The sequence below is a fragment of the Ovis aries genome, chromosome 12, assembly GCF_016772045.2.
Source record: "Ovis aries strain OAR_USU_Benz2616 breed Rambouillet chromosome 12, ARS-UI_Ramb_v3.0, whole genome shotgun sequence".
Classification (NCBI taxonomy): Eukaryota; Metazoa; Chordata; class Mammalia; order Artiodactyla; family Bovidae; genus Ovis; species Ovis aries.
This window is the reverse complement of record NC_056065.1, coordinates 60,684,109-60,709,980: the sequence shown is the minus strand read 5'-3', so window position 1 is coordinate 60,709,980 and position 25,872 is coordinate 60,684,109. Positions and strand designations below refer to the sequence as shown.

The 25,872-nt window shown below is 36.2% G+C and overlaps 1 protein-coding gene across 8 annotated transcripts in view; it reads right to left on the bottom strand.

Annotated features, from left to right (window-relative positions):
* Positions 1–25,872, bottom strand: part of CEP350 (centrosomal protein 350) — a 156,668-nt gene that overhangs the window by 5,590 nt on the left and 125,206 nt on the right. For 4 of the 8 annotated variants that reach the window (XM_060396663.1, XM_060396665.1, XM_060396664.1 and 1 more), the window contains 8 exons: positions 24,775–24,867; positions 17,887–18,047; positions 14,972–15,108; positions 12,184–12,266; positions 7,720–9,719; positions 6,437–6,844; positions 6,191–6,337; positions 3,379–3,501 (listed from right to left, as the gene is read on the bottom strand). In XM_060396663.1, the coding sequence (XP_060252646.1) occupies positions 3,379–3,501; positions 6,191–6,337; positions 6,437–6,844; positions 7,720–9,719; positions 12,184–12,266; positions 14,972–15,108; positions 17,887–18,047; positions 24,775–24,867 (3,152 nt within the window). The remainder of the gene's footprint in view (positions 1–3,378; positions 3,502–6,190; positions 6,338–6,436; positions 6,845–7,719; positions 9,720–12,183; positions 12,267–14,971; positions 15,109–17,886; positions 18,048–24,774; positions 24,868–25,872) is intronic. The other 4 variants (XM_015099343.4, XM_027975924.3, XM_060396668.1 and 1 more) reach the window with 1 other exon arrangement.

Sequence of the window (25,872 nt, the reverse complement as noted above, 5' to 3'; positions counted from 1 at the left end):
AACAAATATATAAACACATGCAATCTTAAATAGAAAACAAAAAGAAAAGACAAATTCTCCCATAAAGGACTGTCAGCATATTCCTTAAGATCAACAACAGAGGTCAGATTATAATGAAATAATATCTGCAAACTGCTGAAGTAAAAAGAGCTACGAACCTAGAATTCAATACTCAGGTAAACTATAATTCAAGAGTAAGAGCTGAAATAAAAAGATGTATAGACAAAGACTACAAAGGTGAAAACTGAACTCAGAATAAAAGAGATGCAGAAACAATGGCTCCTCTATTAATTTCTGTTCTTTTCTGTACTTCCAATATATTTATTAAACATATGAAAGATTCAGAATAGTCATTAAACCAGTAAAAAAATTAACCTCATTAATAATAAAATTGTTAAAAGAAAAATGAACTCTTTTTTTTTTTTTTTACAAAGATCAAAACAGTAGCCAGTATTGGCGAAGGTAAAAAGACGCACCACTCCTGTATCGCGCTGGTGAGTACGCACAACTGGTACAACCTTTCTGGAAAACAACCTGACAAAAGCTTTAACATTCTGCACATACTTTTAATCAGCAACTCTATTTCTAAGAATTTACTGAGTAAATTATTGGAAATAGTTACAAAGATATACCATATTGCAAGATACTTATTACAACAGTATTATTTCAAAGAATAAAAAAAAGATTAACTGATTAAATAAATCATAATACATAATTCCACAATGGACTATTTTATTTCCACAGAAATTAAAATGGAAATTTATTTTAAAAATGATATACACTTAATAACAGGAAAACCCACATTTAATTAAGTAAAAGCAATCATAATATAAAAGAAACTATGATCCCAAACATTAAAAAAAATTCTTTGTATAAAAAGAAACTCTAAGGCTATTATGTCAAAAATAATTAAGAGTTTCTACATGGTAAGATTATCATGACTGTTTTCTTTTAAATAATCATTACTTTACATTTTGAAAATGAGCATGATTATTTATAATAAATATAATTTTAAAAACTTATTTGAAATTTCTGTTTTTGACACCCTTTTCTTTTGAACTGATGGCAAAATTTCTGTTTTACATGTTACGACAATTGTTTTAAATCTCAGTTCTTTTAAAATGCACAAAAATCAGAATCTCCGAATGCTAAGCTGGCTAAATATAATAGTGGGAATGGTGACCAGGACCAGTTTATTTAGTGTCTCTGTTGGTAACAAACTCAAGTTGCTAACACTATCATTTCACTGAACATTATGAAAAATGGACTCATGAAAAAAGTTACATAGGCCCAGGCAGTTCAGCTCACTCTCCAGCCACACGGACTTTTTGGTTCCATACGCCTTCCCATTTCACGTCTTTGCACATGTAGTCTCCTCTCCCGGAACTGCTCTTCTCTCTACACAAAACTCAGGTTGTGCTTATTCATCTTTAAGATCTCAGCTCAACTGTCACTTCCTCAGGGAAGCCTTTCCCGACCATCCTCATTACATCAGTTTCCTGTCAATGCTTTTAGAATAGCTCCCTATTCTTCTATTTTTATAATTTATAATTACACATTTGTGTAAATTATATACAATAGCTAGATTCCACCATGGAGAAGGCAATGGCATCCCACTCCAGTACTCTTTCCTGGAAAATCCCATGGATGGAGGAGCCTGGAAGGCTGCAGTCCATGGGGTTGCTAAGAGTTGGACACAACTGAGCGACTTCCCTTTCACTTTTCACTTTCATGCATTGGAGAAGGAAATGGCAACCCACTCCAGGGTTCTTGCCCGGAGAATCCCAGGGATGGGGGAGCCTGGTGGGCTGCCACCTCTGGGGTCGCACAGAGTCGGACATGACTGAAGCGACTTAGCAGCAGCAGCAGCAGCTTCCACCAACAAACTAAAATCCACGAAGGCAGGGACTATGTCTGTCTTGCTTACTACTATAACACTGGTCCTTAATTAGCACAATTCTTGGCTAAACGCATGCAGAGATGATTTACAGGGAATATGACCAATTCAACTGATAGTAGGGTAAATGAATGTCTCTTGGTGTGCTTTTTCCTTTAATTTCCAAAGAGGTGGAAGAAGTAACATCGTGGTAATTACTAACTCAAATCTAAACCACTGCAGAAATATGAGAGCAAGTTCACCTTGAGAGGCAAACATCTATGAATTGGTTAAAGTCCTGCTCTTATTTGTTAGGCAAGTCACTTAATATCTTTGAATCTCATTTGTAAAACAGAGTAACATTAGTCTATCCTACCTCATATAATTGTTGTGAGGATCAAGTATAAGATATGAGAAAGAATATTTAACAAATGTTTACCTAGTAAAGTTATTACTGAGTAAATGCACTAGAGGTACATATTTGGAAAAAACTGATAAACTTAGGCCTATTCATGATATGAATATAAATATAGAATAAATATAAAGTCCAGAGCGAAAATGCTTGGAGATAAACCTGAATCAACTAATACCTGAGTTTCCTAAGGTTTGCTACTACTTAACATCTTAACATTCTTTTAGGGAAGAAAGAATGAAAGCCTTTTTTCTCCTCCCTTTTTTTTTTGTTGCTGTTTGATAAGCACTTTTCTAATGCCAGAAAATATACTGCAAAATGGAATAAACCCTGTCCAGCTAAATTTCTGGATAGTGATAGTGATGATAAAATGATAACAGCTAATGTTTATTGAGTTAGATGCAAGGTACTGTTCTATATATATACATAAATACTCATTTAATTCTCTTAATAATTGTAACAGGTAGGTACTATTATTCTCATCTTCATTTTGCAGATAGAAAAATGAGGCACAAAGAGATTAGATAATTTGTCCAAGATTACACAAGTAAAGTGCCAAAACAGGGATTTAAATTCAGGTGGTCTGGCCCTCGTCTATACTAGTCTCTTTAAATTCAGAACCTTAAGTTTGTTTCCAAACATTTTATTTCTCAAGTTCTCCACACCTACAAGATACTATTAAATATTCATCTACTGAATTTAAAAGAAAGCAATTTTCAAAACTGATGGGCAGAGAGACATGCAGCAAATGAAGGCTAAGACTTTACTATTATAGACTTGGGCTTTCCAGATGGCTCAGTGGTAAAGAATCCTCCTGCCAATGCAGGAGACGTGGGTTCAATTCCTGGGTCAGAAAGATCCCTTGGAGGAGGAAATGGCAACCCACTCCAGTATCCTTGCTTGGAAAATCCCATGGACAGAGAAGCTTGGCCGGCTACAGTTCACAGAGTCGCAAAGAGTTGGACAGAGCTGAGCACATGAACACATCATAGACTTAAGATCAATCATATTTCCTTTCTTTTTAGACTCTAACTACATTCTGTTTTGGAAAAGATGGTCAAATAAAACCAGTTCAGTTACAGACACTGACCAGGATATGATCCACTCGGTCTCTTTTCTTTCTTCCAAATTTCATCATTTTCTGCCAATCTGTTTTGTGGTTTGGCTCCTTTTTAAGACTGAATAGCTTGAGTACTTCAGTTGCTATGAAGTTCTGTGAAAATAAGAGGAATGTATGAAACACAAATTTTTTGAGATTTAATACTTATAAAGCAGTAAACATTTTTGCTAAGAATACAATGTTTATTAAAAAAAAGATCACATTAATGCAAACTTCTTTCACTTACGGTTCCACTTAGCAATTTGAAAAAAAAGCATTCCCAAACGCTCAGACTTTTATTCACTTAAAGAATTTTTGTTTCTATACAACATACAGAAAAAGAAGTAAAATCCGCTGATGAATTTGCAAAAACAAAAATCACTTTAGAGTCCCTGCTACCCAAGAACCACCGTTAATTTACTTCAAGCTGGCAAAACTACAAAAGAAAGTTTAAAGTAAATTTCTGAATAGGGCTTTGGTTGGGATAGTTTATTTTGAAGCACCAAGATTCAAGTATGTTAAATTAAAAAAATACTAATCAACACTTCAGTTTGAGAGGCATGGTAATTTTACTAACAGTATTTGAACTAGTACCCTTTAAAAAAGCTTTACAAAATGCTTTAATAATATTTTTGTTGCCTTTTTTTTTTTTTAATTCCTGCCTTACAGAAGGTATTCTTCAATGACCTGAGGATACAGACATACAAGATACGCATTTGTGATGCTGCTATTGCTGTTTAGTTGCTAAGTTGTGTCTGACTCCTTGTCATCCCATGGACTGTAGCCCGCCAGGCTCCTCTGTCCATGGGATTTCCCAGGCAAGGATACTGAAGTGGGTTGCCATTTCCTTCTCCAGGGGATCTTCCTGACCCAGGGATTGAACCTGGGTTCTTCTGCATTACAGGCAAATTCTTTACCACAGAGCCAGCTGGGAAGCCTCGCTATAGCAATATTAAAATTGGTAGGAAGCATCACTGTGTGTTATAATGATGTACATGGTCTGATGAATGCTGGTACACATTATGTATCTTATTTTAACATGTTTGTTCTTTGTTAGCAATAAAATAATATTACTTTCTATGGTTGTTCTATTAAACAATGTCTCTCTCACACTCACATTCACACACACACACACACACACACACACACACACACACACATTCAAGGATATATCAACTGCTGGGGGCTGAAAGGAATGGAGTGAACTGGGGCTTTGAAAAAACCCAAGGTGGTTCTGATAATTCATTTCTCAAAGTTGAATACTATTTTAAAAGTTTTTGTTTTTTTAATCCATCAAGTCAATCTTTTTCTCCTGCTTTAAGTTAAGCAAAGGTCAGCAAACGTTTTCTTTAAAAGACCAAATTGTAACTATTTCAGGCTTTCTGGGCCATATGGTCCCTATTGCAGCTACTCAACTTTGTTGCTGGTAGTAGGAAAGCAGGGGTGGACAAGATGTAAATGACTAGGTGCGGTTATGGCAACTTTATTTTTAAAAACATGTGGTGGCCTGGATTTGTCCTGTGGGCCATAGTTTGCCTACCTCTGATGTAAGCATATATCTCACAGATATCTGTTGGTATTCTGTCAGTATGAGTATTTTTAAAAGCTTTCTATAGTTAACAATACTGTATTATATACTTCAAAGTTGCTAACAGAGATCTATCTGAAAAGTTCTCATCACAAGCAAAACAAATTTGTAACTATGTGTGGTAATGGATGTTAACCAGACATATTATGGTGCTCTTTTTACAGTATATACAAAGATAAAATCATTACATCAAATACCTGAAACTAATATAATGTTATGTGTCAATTATACCTCAGGGAAAAAAAGACCAAACTGTTTAGACAGTGCCTCCTTTCATGTTATATACCAGATTAATGTGTATTCTCCTTTAATGTATTTTGATTGTCCACATATACAACTGAATAATGTAAGACAATACATAAGTAAAATAAGTAATTGGAGGCAGACTCTCTGGGGACATAATTCTAGACCCTTGCTACTCAAAATAATCACAGAGTCAGCAATAACAGCATCACTTCGGAGCTTGCAGAAATGCAGAATTTCTGGTCCTACTCCAGATCTACTCAGTAAGAAATCTGCATTTTTACCAAAATTCCCAGGTGACTCAGATGCACATTAAGGTTTGAGAGGCACTGCAATGGGAATATAACCTTTGCTATATAGCTCAAGAAAAGGTGAACAGGCAGAGAGATTTTCACGCATCTGATTTTAAAGTTCGTTTGTTGAGTCCCTGTAGCTTCAGGGCACTTAATCTTTTCAGGGGCTTCTTAGACAACAAGCAATATTTTTTATATATCACACTATCCTACATATTTCAAAACCACATAACCAATCTGAAACCTCCAAAATCAAAGATGGAAAGGTTATACCATTTATATTGTCTAGGGTTGGCATATTTGATATATGTCTTCAGATACTTTTAGAGTATTATACCTAACTCTCAATCATTAAGAACTCACCTAAAGCTCATACGAATTCCAATAATTTATCTCCCTATTTGCTAATTTCTTAAAAATATTATAAAATATATGTATATGAAATTACTGTTAAGTTTTATTTTGCAAAAAGTTGAGGGTTCAGGATTCCCTGTTACCCTCATTGTTCTTTTGCTCACAGACTGAATGAACAAATATTTACTGAATATCTACTATGGAACCGGTCTTGAGGGCAGAAGAGTGAATAATACAAAAGAGTACCTGCTTTAATGACATTTATAGACCTGTACAAAAAGAAGATCAAACAAAAAAAGGAGATACTTTGTAGTTTCCAATTTACCTTGATTTCATCAAGGTTATTTGGATTTTTCACTCGTCGGAAATAATTGGAGTTCACTCTACATGGCTTCATCCAGACAGGTTGATTCAAGTTGGGATCCTCAGCAAATATTTCCTCAAAAATCTCTTTTGTTAAGTCAAAAACCGCCTTGATAGAGAAAAAGAAACAAAATGAACTGGCTAAGATCCAAACATCAGACAACAGCGAGAAGTTTAAAAACTAGAATTATCCTTCCCTGTTACATACCTGCTTGTACACCCTTTTACTAGTACTTTCTATATCTAGACCCTTACTGGCACAGCCAAGCAGTTTTGCAGGAATACTGATGCTGTGCAGATCATGACCTAATTCTTTCCATTTCCAAAGCTCTTCCGCTGCATCGTGTACGAGAATTCCTACTTCCTCTGCAGTGTGTGGGACTGCCAGTAAAGCTTCACACGGCTTTTCTGGAGCTCTTTTAGGTTCTGCCATTAAAGGTACAATTGTTTCTTCAGCTTTGTTTTTTTGGATCTTGTGAGAAGAGCTCAAACCAAAGTCTTCATCAAACCAGTCTTGATCATCTCCTAACACGCTCAGGAACTCCCGGCTGATTTCAAGTTCAGCAAGTCTCTTAGCAAGCTCTTCCTGCCCACTGGCACCAAATACTGGACTTTCCTACAGAAATGGAACCATTCAAACATATCACCATTTAGTAAACTCAGGTTACTTAACAAGTTTGGGCTTTTTTTTTTTTTTTAAAACAAACGACATATATTACTTATATATTTGCTATTTCTCTATCAACAAGCAAAATAAAAACAATATAATGGCTACTGATGAACAATTTAAGAAAAAACTATTCTGTTTCCTGTAATTCTGTTTACATAAGCCTTATTATTCAGTTTTTACAAAATGTGTATTGATTCGTTTTTTCCTTATTCTATCACCATTACTCTGTTTCTGAAGAAATGTTTCACTTCTGGGATATGGAAATGAGATAAAATTTCTCACCTTTGGTGATCATCTGGTTCAAGTTACTCAAAATCATTACTGTTGTTCAACTGTCCATGGGCACCCTAACCAAGTTGATGGCCTGAGTATATGTCACAGTGGATGTATTTCAGTTGTACCAGAGTCAACATCACAACTGGCAGTTTCTGCAAGGCAGCTATGACTGAGTAGATATGTGAACAAACAATTTCATAGGCAAGAAAGAACTGGGTTGAGAAACAATGGAAATCTCCATGGAATAAATTTGACCAGTGAATCTGGAAGGGAATCTATAATCTGCGGACAGTATACAAGGGTTTTCAACCCAGCATAAACCTGCCTGTGTTTGTGACAACTCTACAGTGACCACTCATGACATAATAGAGGCCAATTATACTTCAGACAGAGAAAGAGCCACATGGCCTTTAAAAACTAGTACAGTGATCTGTATTTAATAAACAACACATCACCAAAATACCTATTAGGAGTTACAGAATTAAAGTGTACCACAAAGGCAAGGTTAATTGACTTTTTTTTTTTTTCCTAAACAACATACTTACAGGTCTAGGACACATATCTGGTGAGGAAATCTCCTCTTTCTCATCTTCCAATTCAGACCTTAAGAAGCAACCCGGAACGCTTGGTGACTGTTCCTCAAGATTTTGGGATGGGCCTTGGAATGGTACTTTCTTTTGATCCTCAACAAGAAGCTCCTGATTGCTAAGCTGGATTTTTTCATTCCTAGCTTTTTTGATTTGTTGTAGTTGATTGACTGTGTCCTTCACAAAGACTTGGAGCAAACTGTCTGTCAGTAAGCTGACTGTTTCTAGCTGTTCCTTTGACTTTTTTTCCTCACTTACAGATGACCTCAGCTGGGCTTCCAATTGGTTCTTCTCTCTTGCTAACAGGTCCAGAAGTGGGGTAGGAAGCTTTTCTGAAACTTCGGGATATAAGTTCTCTTCCTTTTCAGTCAACTGTTGTTGCCTCTTTAATTCTTCAGAAAAGGTATTATCTAAAGTATCGTCTTCTACAACAGAAGAAACCTTTTCTGTGGCATCAGAAACAAGGTCTTTGTTTTTCTCTGAAGACATCAGTAAGTCCACTGAATTCTGCTGGTGAATATGGGCTTCGAGTACCCCAGAAATGTCCTGTATATTGTCGGTCTCTACTTTAAGGCTTCTATCAACTGAGGCTTCTGTGTCATGCATACTGGGTAGAGATTTCTCATAAAAATATTCAATTGTATCCTTTTCTCTGTCAGACTTGGGACCCTCTGTATCTTTTTGTTCTTGATTATAATATTGATATTGCTCATCGGAATAAGAGTCTTCGTCTTCATTTATGTCTACATAGTCATCAAAGTTTTCTGGAATGTGAGATATTTTTTGAGGAGGAGCAAAAATCCCATGCTTCTCTTTGCACACAAAGTATACAATGCCATCATATGTTCCATTGTTATTTCCTTCAGGTTTATCCAACTCCACTCCAGCCCAAAACCCTTTGGCAAAACTAGTCACACCTTTGAATCGAAGAGTTCCTGGCTGAACATTGCCAATCAATACCCTATCACCAATGTGGAAATCAAGTAATTCATCTGCAAGAGAAGCTGAAGCCAAGGAAGGGGATTCAGTAACTCCTCGTTCATGCTCTACATCACTGCGCTCCTTATTTTTCATAAGCTCAGTGGGGGACTTGAGTTCTAACAGCCTTTCAGAGTGGACACTGCTATGAATAGAAAGGCTTTTCTCACTGAGGCACTCGCTGATTTCATCATCACTACCAAAGCTAGTGGCTCTGCTTCTAGAGATGCTTGTTGCCTGTAACTTCTCTCTGCAAGACTGAGAGTCTTTCCTGAGTGACAACAAAGATGCCACCTCAAAGTTATCTTTGTACAATTCAGCTGAAATGTCTTTCTTGAAAGACGATACATCAAAATCTTCAGAGTACGACATCTCTTTAGATGCAAGTACATGCTGTGACCAAGATGAGTCCCTGCTCTTTATATTCTTTTGTACATGAGTCTCTTTTTCTGATTGGATGTTTGGACTATGACTGATATCTTCATTTGACTGTCCCTCTTTTGTTTCTGTTTTATGAAGATTTTCAATGGCTAATCTAACTAAGTCTTTCTGAACATTTATAGAATCTAAAGGAAGATCTTTTCTTGAAAGAATTTCAGATGAATCTCCCTGTTCCAGGTCTAGCTTCAGGAAGACATCAGCCTTCCTAGACTGTTTGGAATAGGCATCTTCAATTGCACTCTCCTCCAATTTTGCATAGTCTACTTCTTGTATTTCTGATTTTTGACTAGACTCTTCTTCAGCCTTGGCACCTGATACATCCAGAATTCTATAAGATGCGTTTAATTCTTTAAGAAGAGATAATGAAGGGACATTTTCTAGAGAATCTCCAGATTCAGCTCTTGTCCTCCTTGATGATCTCAGAATCGGAGAAGTCTGAAAGTGCTCTTCTGTCCGACCATCCAATTCAGTCATTCTCTTTGCGTAGGCAGATGAAGATTTTTCTGATACTGATCTTTCAGAACCTGTCAATGCAGCATCTTAAAAGGGGAAGAAGAAAAAAAAAATCACATCAAAATTGTCTAATCACACCTTTCAATTTCTGAAACCAAAGTTTAAATAAAAACCAAATATTGATGAGAAAAAGCTCTGGTCAGTAAAAATGACCTGCTTTATAGGTTACCATATGTAGTAAATTTTTATTTTATGAATATACACTATACTAAAAATAAATAGAACATTTAAAAATAACTTAAAGAGCTGCACTCAATATGCCAGCAAATTTGGAAAACTCAGCAGTGGCCACAGGACTGGAAAAGGTCAGTTTTCATTCCAATTCCAAAGAAAGGCAATGCCAAAGAATGCTCAAACTACCACACAATTGCACTCATCTCACATGCTAGTAAAGTAATGCTCAAAATTCTCCAAGCCAGGCTTCAGCAATACATTAGACCGTGAACTTCCAGATGTTCAAGCTGGTTTTACCAAAGGCAGAGGAACCAGAGATCAAATTGCCAACATCCGCTGGATCATCAAAAAGGCAAGAGAAGTCCAGAAAAACATCTCTTTCTGCTTTACTGACTATGCCAAAGCCTTTGACTATGTGGATCACAATAAACTGTGGAAAATTCTGAAAGAGATGGGAATACTAGACCACCTGACCTGCCTCTTGAGAAACCTATATGCAGGTCAGGAAGCAACAGTTAGAACTGGACATGGAACAACAGACTGGTTCCAAAAAGGAAAAGGAGTACATCAAGGCTGTATATTGTCACCCTGCTTATTTAACTTCTATGCAGAGTACATCATGAGAAACGCTGGGCTGGAAGAGCACAAGCTGGAATCAAGATTGCCGGGAGAAATATCAATAACCTTACATATGCAGATGATACCACCCTTATGGCAGAAAGTGAAGAGGAACTAAAAGGCCTCTTGATGAAAGTGAAAGAGGAGAGTGAAAAAGTTGGCTTAAAGCTCAACGTTCAGAAAACGAAGACCATGGCATCTGGTCCCATCACTTCATGGCAAATAGATGGGGAAACAGTGGAAACAGTGTCAGACTTTATTTTTTTGGGCTCCAAAATCACTGCAGGTGGTGACTGCAGCCATGAAATTAAAAGGCGCTTACTCCTTGGAAGAAAAGTTATGACCAACCTAGATGGCATATTCAAAAGCAGAGACATTTCTTTGCCAATAAAGGTCTGTCTAGTCAAGGCTATGGTTTTTCCAGTGGTCATGTATGGATGTGAGAGTTGGACTGTGAAGAAGGCTGAGCACTGAAGAATTGATGCTTTTGAACTGTGGTGTTGGAGAAGACTCTTGAGAGTCTCTTGGACTGCAAGGAGATCCAACCAGTCCATTCTGAAGGAGATCAACCCTGGGATTTCTTTGGAAGGACTGATGCTGAAGCTGAAGCTCCAGTACTTTGGCCACCTCATGCGAAGAGTTGACTCATTGGAAAAGACCCTGATGCTGGGAGGGATTGGGGGCAGGAGGAGAAGGAGACGACAGAGGATGAGATGTCTGGATGGCATCACCAACTCGATGGCCATGAGTTTGGGTTAACTCCGGGAGTTGGTGATGGACAGGGAGGCCTGGCATGCTGTGATTCATGGGGTTCCAAAGAGTCGGACATGACTGAGCAACTGCACTGAATTGAAAAATCTGAAGTTTGGTATAATTTTTTAAGTGTTGTCTTAAGTTAGAAAATTAAGAAAAATGAATCAAAGTTTATGGAGAAGCTGATTCTCAAATCATGCAAACACAGAACTGGATGAAGCATATTACCTATGTTCTTCAAATAGAAAAGCTATAAAGGAGGGACAAATGTACTAGTATATATGCCTCTAAAAGAATGAATTTCCCCAGGGACTTCAACTAACCTCTTGAATGAAAAAAAAAAAAAAAAAACCACAAACCAAAAAACACCTAACTATTTCTGGAAATATAGCACTCTAAGAGCTAAAACTGCTAAATAAGAAGAAAATAATTAAGATTCAGTGAAACAACAAACCAAGAAGTAAAAGTCTTGAATTCAAATAGCTACTCTGTCATTATTGCCAGGTAGGCTTTTTCACGCCTCAGTTTTAATTCCTCATTTAATTATACTTTATTTTCAATAGTTCTTATTTTTCTTTGGACTCAACTGAAAAAAATGTATACAACCACATAGCTGAGAAATAGTGGAGGCCGACAATTACACAATCAGATACAAAATCTGATTAAGGGAGAATTTTGAGATGCTGATGACACCCTCATAGCCATTTTAGATCAATGTCTTAATGATTCAGTTTTTGTCAGTTATTGGGACAATAAAGACTGATTCATATAACTTATGCATAACCCATAAATCACTTTAAAATATAAAAGTAACTTAAAATATTAAACGATCTACTTAGGAAATTCATTTTTTAACCATATAACTTAGAGGTAGAATTGCATAGGCATTTGTATAAATCTTTAGCCCATGTAGATACAGTGTGATTATTTTTTCTAGTTACATACCAACATGTTCAGCAATAGACTCCAGGGATCCTCTGGATCGTTCTGAGTCTGTCAGTGATTTCCAATTCTTTGCTGTTTCCGATCTTAAGTAGAAAAATTAATAAACAGAAATAAATGTATTACTGATACTATAATAACTGGTAACAAAAAGCAATCAATTCTTAGACAACTACTTCTTTCTACTCCACAGGAAGTATTCCAACCTTTGCCATTTTCACCAAGCCTATTTCTGGCCTTCGTCACTCTCAATAGATGATCTTGCCTCTTTTAATGAGAAAAAGAGAGGCCATCAGCATGAACCTTCTGATCTTCAACCTTTCTACCTACAAATTCATCTATATTCACAGCCATCCCAATTGCCTTTCCTCCTGTCTGCAAGAAGAAAAAGGTGTATCTCTCAAATTTGCTCAAATTTCTTTCTGGCCCAAATCCCATAATTTCTACACTCTCACTGATAGTATCCCTCAACTAACCATTCTTTTTTCTACAATTGTTAGTCCTTCAATCTGGTGATTTTCTTCCCCCTTAGCTTATACGTATACCTCAAGCTTAAAAAAAAAAAATTCCCCCCTTTAATATTGGACTATAGCTGATTTACAATGTTAGTATCAGTTGTATAGTAAAGTGATTCAGTTACACATACACATATATTTATTCTTTTTCAAATTCTTTTCCCATTTAGGTTATTACAGAATATTGAGTTCTCCTCTGCCCATTCTTTATTCCTTCATCTGATGGTACATTACTGTTCTCTTGTATGCTTTAATTTGACATTTACCATCTTCATTTTCTTGCTTTCTTTTTATCTGCAAAGTCATATTATATGCCTTCTACTCCTATTTCTTCTTAATCTCCTTAAAGGTTGTTATTTTATATATTTTATATATCATATCTAGTACTTGGCTCCCTTTTATTCTCTCTGAATGCACACTTTCTTCGGGTGAAGAAGGTTCATCCAAATGTTGCCATATTTATTGCCTCAACCATGATCTATATGTTGGTCATCCATATATATATATAAAACCCTAACATCTTTCCTGGATAATTCCACTTAGATGAACTATAGATACCTTAAAATTAACATTTTAAAACCAAAATCTTAAGCCTCCCACTGAGGAACACCTGATTTTCCATTTAGGTTAGTGTAACTTCGACTCAACCAACTACTACTTAAGAGAAATATGACAGTCATTCAGCTTCTCCATCTACAATTTTAATTAGTCAAGTATACTTCTTCAATATTCCTAAAATCTATCTCCTATTCTCTATTCTTATTACAGTGGATTACCTGAGGCCTGGCTTAGACTACTGTTATCCCTGCTTCTAAACTTATCCCTTTCTATCTTTCCTTCATACTGTAGTCAAAAAGATATCTCTAAAGAGAAATATGATTCTATCATTCTCTAGTTAAAATTCTTGGTAGCTTGGTTAATAAAACTATAAAAACACTTAATCAAATGTAGAAATTAAAATAAAACTTACATATAATGTAACATAAAGGGAAAATATATACATATCAAAAATACAAGTATAAAAAAATCCGAGAAAGAAATATATCTAATTGTTGATGTCTGCTGTTTTGGGATAGTTATATATGATATGATTTAAACTTATTCCTTTTTACCACTTCCCTCAATATTTTACTAGCAATAACAATAAAACTAATACACATTGCTAACTTTGTGTGTTAGACCCTGTCCTAAGTTAAGTCTTTTAACCCTGATAGCAAGTTTATTACTCAGGTGTTCTTATAGGGATATAAATCCCGATTAAAAAACTGAAGTACAGGGAGGTTAAATAACTTGTCCCTAATTAAACAGCTGGCTGGTGCTGGAGCCAGGATTTAAACCCAGGTAATGCTAAATTAATTGTAATGAGTCTGTGTAACATTTCTAAGAAACAAAAAATATCCTAAAATATTGCCTTTCAAGGTTTCACATCTTCTAAGAAAGTGAATAAGAAAATACTAAAAATGCTTCAGTACAATATTATCACAATCTGTTTTTTATTTTTCCAGTTTCTTCTCCTAACTCTGGCAATATCCTATCGCATTCAGCTTCCATGATATGCCAAGCTCTTGACTGCTTTTAGTCACTCATCAGTGCCTTTCTCTCTGAAATACCCACTACTTCTCAGTCCCACTGACCTACATAACCTCTGCTCGTCATTCAAAATCCATCTTAAATATTCCTCCTGACTTCCCTATGTATCACACTATATATTCTAGTGGGGCTACTCTGCATCTTCTGTATCTGCACCCAATGACTGCATAATATTCTGTCCCTGGAAAGAACCTTCACTAACAGGGTATTCACCCATTTCTGGATGTAAAGACTGCTTCCAGTGTTTACTTAATATAAAAGAGGTTATGATGCACATGTTCATGCAAATAGACATTTTTGGTAGTTTGTATGTTTTCAAGCTAGATTTTCAGATGGGGAATTACTGGGTCAAAAGTTACAGACTGTTTTTGACTTTTGAAACGTTGCTAAATTGTTTTTGAAAACAACTATACCAACTTACAAAGCTGTAACAACAATGCTGGAGAGTATTATTTTCACTGCACCCACCAGATTTCAGAATATATATTTATATCTGTGCCTTATTATAAATTTGATTTGTGATTATACCATAAACAACAAATTTACTTTAGTGCCACTAAAACCATAAACCAGTATTTTCACTTTTACAATTTCATAGTTACTCAAAAGTTAGCTTCAACTAAAAACCTTTCCCTATTTCTTTTGCAAATAAGGCAGGATATAGGTTAGTTATCAAAAATTTCTACCTGTGCAGTGGAAGCGACTTGATCTTGGGTTTTTCAGAAGTTGAGGAGAGCGTTTTAATCTGAGGCTTGGCTGTTGGTGAGGTTTCCAAATCTCGGCTAAGCTCAGCTTCAGTTTTCTTAATGAATTCATCATATGACTACGTTTAGAAAAATCAGAGGAGTCAATATACAGAATTTTTAAAAACTATCTTAACTTAGAAAACTAAACATTTAATGGTAAAGTATTCAAACAGTAAAAAAGATGTTAATATAAAATGTTTACTCCCTGCATCAGCATTATTTCTCAGAGTTCTAAAGTCAGTTATTTGCATAGCCTTCTTGAAATAGGCTATGTATAAGCAAGATGTATAATGTAACACTAATATCAATCAGGAAATGATACAATCTCAATCTTCTGTAATACAGAAGCGTAATACTTATAAAGTAATAATTCAGGCCCTGCCATATTAAAAAAACTCTTTAGCTGATTATATAATTATCCTTTAAAGGATGTCCTAATACTTTCCTGATAATTTTAAGTTTAGCCATTGCACTGAGTTTCAATGGCAGTAAACTTCTTTTTTTTTTTTTTTTTTCTCTTCTCTATGGCAGTAAACTTCTTAAAGGGTATGTACTTTGGGAATACAGATCCCAAGGAAAGAGAAGGGAGTGGTTGAGAGCATGATAGTACAGAATTGCAAAAATACTTCTTAGTTATTAGTCATTCTATAAATAAAGCTTCACTAATTTATATACTATACTATAATTATAAAATCTAAATAAAGAACTTTATATTGCCTTTATTTAAATCATTTAATAAAATATTGAATGAGATGGATCTTTATATTTCTCTCTAGATATTTTTCTAGTTGATGTATCTATTACTGAACTTTTGAGGCAATGCTATTCAATGTAATAGTATTTCATTTAGCTTTTAATTGCTCCTCATGACCTTTGGCCACCTGATGTGAAGAGCTGACTCATCTGAAAAGACCCTGATGTGGGGAAAGATTGAGGGCAGGAGGAGAAGGGGATGACAGAGTATGAGATGGCTGGATAGCATCACTGACTCAATGGACATGGGTTTGGGTGCACTCCGGGAACTGGTGATGGACAGGGAGGCCTGGCGTGCTGCAGTTCATGGGGTTGCAAAGAGTCGGACACGACTGAGACTGAACTGAACTGACCCTTAGCAGTACTTTTAAATCATGGGCCCCACCTTAGGCCAATTAAATAAAAATCTCTGGGAGTGAGCCTGGATATTTTTATTTTTCAAAAAACCTCCTTGATTAATTCTAATGTATAGTCAGATTGAGCACAGACCTATAGGATGAAGTTCAAACTCACCAGTCTGATTTCTAAAGCCCTAAATTTGATTTTCATTTTAAAATTTTGTTTCTTACTACTTTCCAGCATGAACTTCTCAGCATGGTCACTGAATCGTAATCACTTTTCTTCTAAACATATGTGCAAGTTACAATTCCTGTTCCCATCTTTGTGCTGTGTACTAATGTTAATGTCTTATCTTCTCCAGATCTGTTAGCAGGTTTATCTTCTATGTGGAAGATAGTGTAGTGTAATGGTAAGGGCACAGAATTTGGAATTCAAGCTAAATTAAAATCCTAGTTTTAACACATTTGAGCTGCATATCTCTGGATATCATTAATTTCACTGAAACTCAATTTCCTCATTTGTAAAACAGGGATAGTAACATCCACATCTTGTTGCTTTGAGGATAAAGTGAAAAATATGCGTGCAGTAATTAGCCAAGTTTCCAACACATAAAAAGGTGCTTGAATATTTGATTAAATTAATAAACGTATTAATAAAGGAGAATACATGTTTGGTGTTACCACACAAGGGCGATTAAAAGAACAGAAATTTTGCCCAAACATAACAAAGACCTTTTTAGCACTTAGAGCACCTAGAGTCCAACCAATGAAATCAACTGCCTTGAAAATCTGAAACTTGCTATTATTGAAAGTGACTGAGAAGAAACTGAATGATCTCAGGTGAGCCTTGAGAAGGGATTCTTATGATATAGAAGTTCAGACTGGTTCTGTAATGAATATGGTGTTCAGGAATACTAGGCTGACAGAATGTATGTAAGCTATAGGGAAGCAACCGTAGGCAAGGACATGTAAGAGTGAGAGGCTGTGCACACTGTAGAGGTAAGAAGACATCAGGGTCCCAAACAGCCTGATGTCAGTAGGAATGGAAAGGGACAAGCAAGACTTCTGAAAAAAGAAATCGATGGGATCTGAAAACTGAACGAACAGGAAAAAACAGAATGAGAAAGATATAAAAACCATAAAGTAATTAGCCTCCAATTAAATAAATTAATTTAAAAAATATTCGGAGGAATTGTCAGTAAAACTTTCTGTGCCCACATGTTTTTAAAGCTAAAAACAAAACCAACCAACCAAACAAACCAAACAAACCAGGCTTCCAGAGTTGGGTAGAATCAAATCAGGGAAGGTTGCTAGAGTTTGGAAGGAAACTCAAGTTTAGCGTTATTTTTAGGAGCTATTCAAATAGTACAAAGAATCATACTAATAAGCTCGGTGGCATGAAACACCATTCTGCCAAAAAAAAGAAAAGAAAAAGCAGTTAACAGTTCCAATAGCCAGGAGTATTTATCTAATGGTTCTTTCCTTAAGAGAACACGGATATCAAGCTTTCTTTCATAGGCCTAATCTTTCCTCTTTGGGGAAAAAACTCATTTTAATACTTTTACTATTTAATACTTGATATTATATAACATTTTAATATTTAATGCTTCAAGCAAGAGTTTGTTCAGACACCTCAGTTTCTTCGTTTTTAAAGTTAGGTTAAAATGTGGCACAAAACTAATACTGAAAATTTTTAATCTATCACTTTATTAATGCTTAAAACATTTCCAGCTTCATATGTACACTAGCCTTCTCATGTCTAACCTCCAATTGTTTGATTAGACTGGCTTCCTGGGCTTTGAGCCTCTCCTTTTGCCTTTTCTTCTGTTCCTTCTTGAGTTGGTCCACAACTGATTTTCTTTTCCGCAGCTCATCCTTCAGGGCTCTGATTCTACCTTCAATGTCACTCTGGTCAGATGTAGTTTCTGAAAGAGATATAAAACCTTTTAATGTCATTAAAAAAAATAAATTCAGTAACTATTAATAGAAAGCACCAATGTAAAGTTAATCTAACATTTAAAATTTGAGATTCAGAAAAAAATTATTAGTGATTTCCATCCTTTCTCCTAAATCTCTATGCAGGGGTGGGGGTGTGTGTCTTCCTGTTTATTTAATTCACCTTCTAATTGTGCTATTTTGAAACTGCAAATAAAGTTTGCAAATCTGAAGATACCCTGTCTTGATAAGTAGCTGGAAGTAGAAAAACTTTTGGTTAGCGAAATTTGGACAGTCTTTAAAGATTTATTTCCCGGTAACAGGATAGCCAACTGTCCCTCCCTCAACTGTCCCTCCTCTTGGTTACTAATAGGTAGTTTGATAGTTTTAAAGTCATATTAAAATCAAACTAGAATTTTACCATTTGAAATTGTGAGTCATCAGCTAATGGCTTAATATCATAAAAGGAGAGAGAAAAATTATAAAGAAATATACTTTGCGATAACCTTTGGAAGCTCTTAAAAGATTTAAAATAACTGAAATAAAGCCATAGTTAAATCTTATTTTCTTCCCAACAATTTGGACACATACATGCACACATACAAAGCAGATGTTTAGTCACAGCAAAATCATGAAAAAGACACTTCACTGTAAGCATCACACAAATCTTATAAAAATAAGCATCATTAGGAGTTCCCTGCTGGTCTAGTGGCTAAGACTTGTGCTTCCAGTGCAGGGGGCCCAGGTTAAATCCCTGGTCAGGGAACTAGATCCCATGTGCTGTTCACATGTGGCAACTAAAGATCCAGCATGCCACAACTGAGACCCAGCACAGTCAAATAAATAATAACTAATAAAATAAGCATCATTTAAAAACAGCTTATTTCACTACACATGGAAATTACATAGAAAAAAAAATGACATCTCCTCCTTGAATCACACCATGGTGTCATTTCCACACACTGATGAGTGAGGCAATAGTCTTTTAAGAGAAATGCTATTATATACAACTCTGAAGACTTAGATGTACATTACAATACTACATCATAAACAATCAGGTTTTCTTTTTTTAAAGCACTTCAGATTAAATTGCAAAGAACTAATCACAGAATTTATTTTGAAAAGATAAGTCCTCTTTTTGCAATGTGATCTAAATATCTAAATCAGAAATAATGACATCTAAGTTCCTGCCACTTTAGTCTCCTGACTTAAGGTGCATTAGGAAAATTATACCCATCTTATGCCAATAGTGCCATCAGACTGAGCCCTGAGTGAATAGTGAAGTTCACTATTTACTGATTAACACTCATAAAATGAAGCAATAATAAAGGTCATTTTTAGCTTGGAATCTACTACTGGTAATTAGTAAGGTGTCTGTCACTTAACGATTTCTAGAACTGATGTGAAAATTAAAAAAGATACATAAAGCATGTAGCACAGTACTCGGACTACTATAAAAAGCTCAATAAATGGTGGCAGTATTAGAACACATAAAACACTTTTATGCAGCCATATTTTATGTAACATTTTTTGGTTTAAACTTAAAAAAGGTGGTGGTAAGGAGACAAAAACTGAGTATCTTCCTAACGTTCTCCTTTAATTTCTGAAGAAAATAATCAATTATTTTATTTATTTTGGCTTAATTTATCCATTTTATTTTTTTCATTATATAAATATATTTTATTGACGTACAGTTGACTTACAATGTTTCAGGTACACAGCAAGGTGATTCAGTTATACATATACACATTATTTTTCAGATTATTTTCCATTATAGGCTATTACAAGATACTGACTATAGCTCCCAGTGCTATACAGTAAATCTTTCTTGCATATCTATTTTTTAAAATTAGAAATCTAGCATTCTATTCATACTAAGTCAAACATGTTGAGTCAAATGTCATACATTTTTTAGTTAGGCAATATTACTTATATATATGTATACAAAAACTTTTCTACTATGCTTGATAAGGGCTTGAGAAAGAATATCACAAAAAAGAAAAGATGGAGAAACTGGAAAACATAAACTAAGTAAAATGGGGGCACCGAATATGAAATAGAAAAAAAATGAAACAAACTAGATGAAAGTAAAAGATCAAAAGTCCAGTTGTCTTTAAACACAGCTGCTCATTAGAAACATAGCTGGAGCTTTGGGGGAAAAAAGCAGATCTGGGCATTTGATTTTTCAAAACATTCCAAGATAATCTGATATGCATTTGGATTTTAAAAAGTGATTACAGGTTTTTCTATTAAGTGGTAGTTTTGGTGATATAGAATTCTATTATTTTTCTGTTGAAACAATCATGATACAATGGTATTAAGTGAGTAATAGTTGCATAATCACAATAGTAAAAGATGTTTATCAGTTTTCACAATCAATAGCCAGACAAAAAATAAAAGATAATGACAACTGCAAGCCATAATGCGAATATGATTAATCTAATAACATAAAATAATTACATACAAGCTGGGGGGTTAAGTAGAGTGATGTAGTAAGTGGAAGTACATACATGGACATGTTTCATCTGCTCAGCCAGTCTATGTCTTGTGGTTGGTGCATTTAACCCATTTACATTTATGGTAATTATCAATATGTATAATCGTTGGACTGTGAAGAAAGCTGAGCACTGAAGAACTGACGCTTTTTAACTGTGGTGTTGGAGAAGACTCCTGAGAGTCCCTTCGACTGCTGCTGCTGCTAAGTCACTTCAGTCGTGTCCGACTCTGTGCGACCCCATAGACGGCAGCCCACCAGGCACCCCCGTCCCTGGGATTCTCCAGGCAAGAACAATGGAGTGGGTTGCCATTTCCTTCTCCAATGCATGAAAGTGAAAAGTGAAAGGGAAGTCGCTCAGTCGTGTCCGACCCTTAGCATGGACTGCAGCCTTCCAGGCTCCTCCATCCATGGGATTTTCCAGGCAAGAGTACTGGAGTGGGGTGCCACTGCCTTCTCCGCCCTTGGACCACAAGGAGATCCAACCAGTCCATTCTAAAGGAGATCAGCCCTGGGTGTTCTTTGGAAGGAATGATGCTGAAGCTGAAACTTCAGTACTCTGGCCACCTCATGTGAAGACATGACTCATTGGAAAAGACTCTGATGCTGGGAGGGATTGGGGGCAGAAGGGAAAGGGGACGACAGAGGATGAGATGGCTGGATGGCATCACCAACTCAATGGACATGAGTTTGAGTGAACTCTGGGAGATGGTGATGGACATGGAGGCCTGGCGTGCTGTGATTCATGGGGTCACAAAGAGTCGGACACAACTGAGCAACTGAACTGAACTGATGATCCTATTACCGTTTTCTTGATTGTTTCGGATTCATTTTCTGTAGGTCTTTTCCTTCTCCTGTGTTTCTTGCCTAGAGAAATTCCTTTAGCATTTGTTGTAAAGCTGGTTTGGTGGTGCCGAATTCTCTTACTTCTGCTTGTCTGGAAAGCTTTTTGATTTCTCCATTAAATCTGAATAAGAGTCTCGTTGGGTGAAGTATTCTTGGTTATAGTTTCTTCCCTTTAATCTCTTTAAATATATCATGCCATTCCCTTCTGGCATGTAGAGTTTCTATTGAGAAATCAGCTGATAGCCTGATGGGAGTTCCCCTGTATGTTATCTGTTTTCCCCTTGTTGCTTTTAACATTTTATCTTGGTCTTTAATTTTTGTCAGTTTGATTACTATGTGTCTTGGTGTGTTCCTCCTTGGGTTTATCCTGTCTGGGACTCTGTGCTTCCTGGACTTGGTTGACTAGTTCCTTTCCTATGTTAGGGAAGTTTTCAGCTATTATCTCTTAAAATATTTTCTCAGGTCCTTTCTCTCTTCTTCTGGGACCCCTCTAATGCGAATGTTGGTGTGTTTAATGTTGTCCTGAGGTCTCTTAGGCTGTCTTCATTTTTTTCTTTCTTTTTTCTATATTCTATTCTGCAGCAGTGACTTCCACCATTCTGTCCTCCCTCATTTATTTGTTCTGCTTCAGTTATTCTGCTACGGATTCCTTCTACAATATTATTCTTCTCTGTTTATTCTTTAGTTCTTCTAGGTCTTCGGCAAATATTTCTCATACCTTCTCCATTGTTTTCCCAAGATCCTGGATTGTCTTCACTATCATTATTCCGAATTCTTTTTTTGGAAGGTTGCCTATTTCCACTTCACTTAGTTGTTTTTATGGGGTTTTATCTTGTCCCTTCATCTGGGACATAACTTTCTGCTTTTTCATCCTGACTGACTTTCAGTAATGTGAGTTTTGTTTTAGCTGCTGTGGGACTGTGGTTCTTGCTTCTGTCTGCCTTCTGGCAGTGGGAAAATCTGGGCCTTGCTCAGTAAAACTTTAATCCAGTTATCTGCTGATGGGTGGGGTTGCACTGGCAGTTGTTTCGCCTGAGGTCTATGGGCCCTGGGGTCTCTGGGCGCTATGGCAGGGTTAACAGCGGCCTCCAAGAGGGCTTACACCAAGGGGGACCTTCCAGGACTGCTGCTGCCAGTGTCTTCCCTGTGGTGAGCCCCTGCCAACCCATGACTCCACAGGAGACCCTCCAACATTAGCAGGTAGTTTTGGTTCAGTCTCCTACGGGGTGACTGCTCTTTCCCCCTGGGTCTTGGTGTGTGCAAGATTTTGTTTGTGCACTCGAAGACGGGAGTCTCTGTTTCCCCTGCTGCTGCTACTGCTAAGTCACTTCAGTCGTGGTCAACTCTGTGCGATCCCATAGATGGCAGCCCACCGGGCTCTCCCGTCCCTGGGATTCTCCGACCAAGAAGAGTGGAGTGGGTTGCCATTTCCTTCTCCAATGCATGAAAGTGAAAAGTGCAAGTGAAGTCACTCTGTCGTGTCCATCCCTCAGCAACCCCATGGACTGCAGCCTTCCAGGCTCCTCCATCCATGGGATTTTGCAGGCAAGAGTACTGGAGTGGGGTGCCACTGCCTTCTCCACTGTTTCCCCTAGTCCTGTGAAATTATAATCAAATCCCACTGGCCTTCAAGGTCAGATTCCCTAGGGATTCTCAGCCCCTTTGTGGGATCCCCAGCCTGGGGAGCCTGATGTGGGGTTTAGAACCTTTACAACAGTGGGAGAACTTCTTTGCTACTACTGGTCTCCAGTTTTTGGGTCACCCACCTGGCAGGTATGGGAATTTGATTTTATTGTTATTGTGCCCCTCCTACCATCTGGCTATGGCTTCTGTCTTTGGATGTGCAGTATCTTTTTACGGTGGGTTCTAGCATCCTCCTGTCAATGGCTGTTGAACATGCAATTGTGGTGTTCTCGCAGGAGACAAGTGGACATCCTCTCAATTTGTTCTAGAGCTAACAGGCTCTGAATCTTACTGGTAAGCTTTACAGTGATTTAATTAACAATTCTGAACAATAATTGGGGGTAGGATTTCAAGTTGAGTTGAAAATTATAACATTTCTAAAATGAAATATAAACCCCATACCTTTGTGTCTGCTAAAGCTGTGTATCCTTTTAGCTTGATAAACTTTATGTGCTTCCAGAACTTGAGATGTTACTTTGATAAAATTTTATAGGAGACCACTATACTTCCTATAACTTTGCCCCCAAAATGATTATTTTAAAGGAATATATTTTAAAAATTGGATATGTAAGCAGTGATCTTTTTAAATAAAAACATTTCTCAACTATGACTGTGAAGATTTAACAGAGATGATGAGAAACTTTAAGTTCAGATGAAAGACCGTGTGAAATGTTTACATTTTTAAGTAGTAAAGAAACCAAAGTTCTACAAGTGAAAGGTAAAAAGAGATAAAATAAAAGTCTATGACAGTGAATGGGAGTACATTTTCCACATGCCCAAATCTAATTCTACTATATAGTGTTTATCACAGTAATATCTAAAAGAACCTCTAAAAAAAATATTTTTTTTTAATCTAAGTAACTCTCTAGATCAATGTATTGTCTTTATGGAATTCTCTCCTACAGGTTTTTTTTTGGAAGAAAGGGGATAGGGGAAGTGACAGGAACAGACTTCTGTTGGCTGAAATACATCAAGACAGAATAACCTGATGAACAGAATAATGACTAAAAATTAAGCTTCATTATTTGACACGTTGATTGCATTAATCTGGCTCATAACAAACTCTCCATCATGTAACTAAGAAAGGTATTATATAATTCCACTACATTAACATTTACCACTCCTATAAATACCACATATAATGAATAATGCTGTCATGAACAGGTAGATGGCATCTATAGCTTAGAAATCTCAGAGATATTTTTCTAAAACAGTTCTCATTTGAATATATTTTACCAATAAAATAGTACCTTACAAATATTATTAATCCTTATTTTATAATTCACACAAGGATGATTAAGATATTATTTCATTGCTATAGATAAGAAAGAATATTAGTTATGGGAAGGAAACTTGAAGAAAGTCACCAGTAAGTAAAAGAGAAATAATGAGAATCCATATTTCAAAATATCAAGTTTATGTCCACTGAAAGGTTACTCCACTGGCAGTAACTTCTCCCCAGATTACATGAAAGCAAATATATACAAAAAATTAATCACTTTCAACAGATAAATATGACAGACAATATTCTTCAACTTCAATTACTGGCTTGATTCAGTAATTTCACTTCTAAGAATTTATTCCTACTGAAATATTCAACAGGAAATAAATATAAATAAAAAGGCTGCCAGGTGGCACAGTGGTAAAGAACCTGTCTGCCAATGAAGGGGACACAAGATATGCAGGTTTGATACCTGAGTCAGAAAGTAGGAAACGGCAACCCACTCTAGTATTCTTGCCTGGAAAACTCCATGGACAGAGGAGCCTTGCCGCTACAGTCCGCAGGGCTGCAAGCAGTCAGACACGACTGAGAATGCACACATGTCATGTCATGTCATATATAAGTGAAGATATTCATTATAACATTACTTGAAATTTTGAAAATTTTAAGAAAATCTACATGATTATCACTAAGGAAATGGTTATATTACGGTATATCCACCCTTTGAAATATTATGCAGTTATTCAAAGAATAAGTAAATATGGGCATGGGAAAAACCCAAGAGTTACTGTTGTTTAAAACACTGAAAGCAAAGGGGGTATAAAAGGATCAAAGATTTTAAAAAATGAGTAATATTTTTTACTTTTCCTTTACTAAATGTCTTCTCTCAAAAGAAAATTGAAAATGAGCTCAAAAGACATACATCGATATAGTATTAATCTTCCTCAGAATCCTACATAAACCAAGTTTTGTCTGTCTAGGTATGTCTCCCAAGATCAATGCCTTGAAGTCTTTTAGAGTAGAGCCTGTTCATCCTTTCATAATCTACGTACTACCGGGAATTTATAGTAGGATAGAGGTTAAGGGAAAATAATGAATGCTCCCTACTGCCATGTGCAGTCTCTACTTTTCCTTCCTTGAGACATGCTATCCTGCTCTACCACCTCCTGTTTCTCCTCATGGGCATCATTAAATCATTCAAGAACACAGTACCTACTATGTGCAATGCAAAGTACCTGCTAGGGTCAGGAATATAAATTCTAGTAGAGGAGACCCACTACTAGGTTGAATTAATGTATTGATTAAATTAATGTTTGATTAAACTTATGTGCTGTCTGGGGTAACAAGTTAAAGTGCAGAGCACTATAGGAACACATAAGCAGCACCTGTCACACACAAAAAATTCAACAAATGTCTGATGAATAAATGACTACTAACGTCTAAGAACATAACAATTTATCATAGTTTGTATAATGAGGGATATAAATTATCAAGGGAAAGCAAAGAATTATGTAATTCAATTTTGGCAAGGAAAAAACCTTTACAAATGAAACAGAGAATAACATTTTAC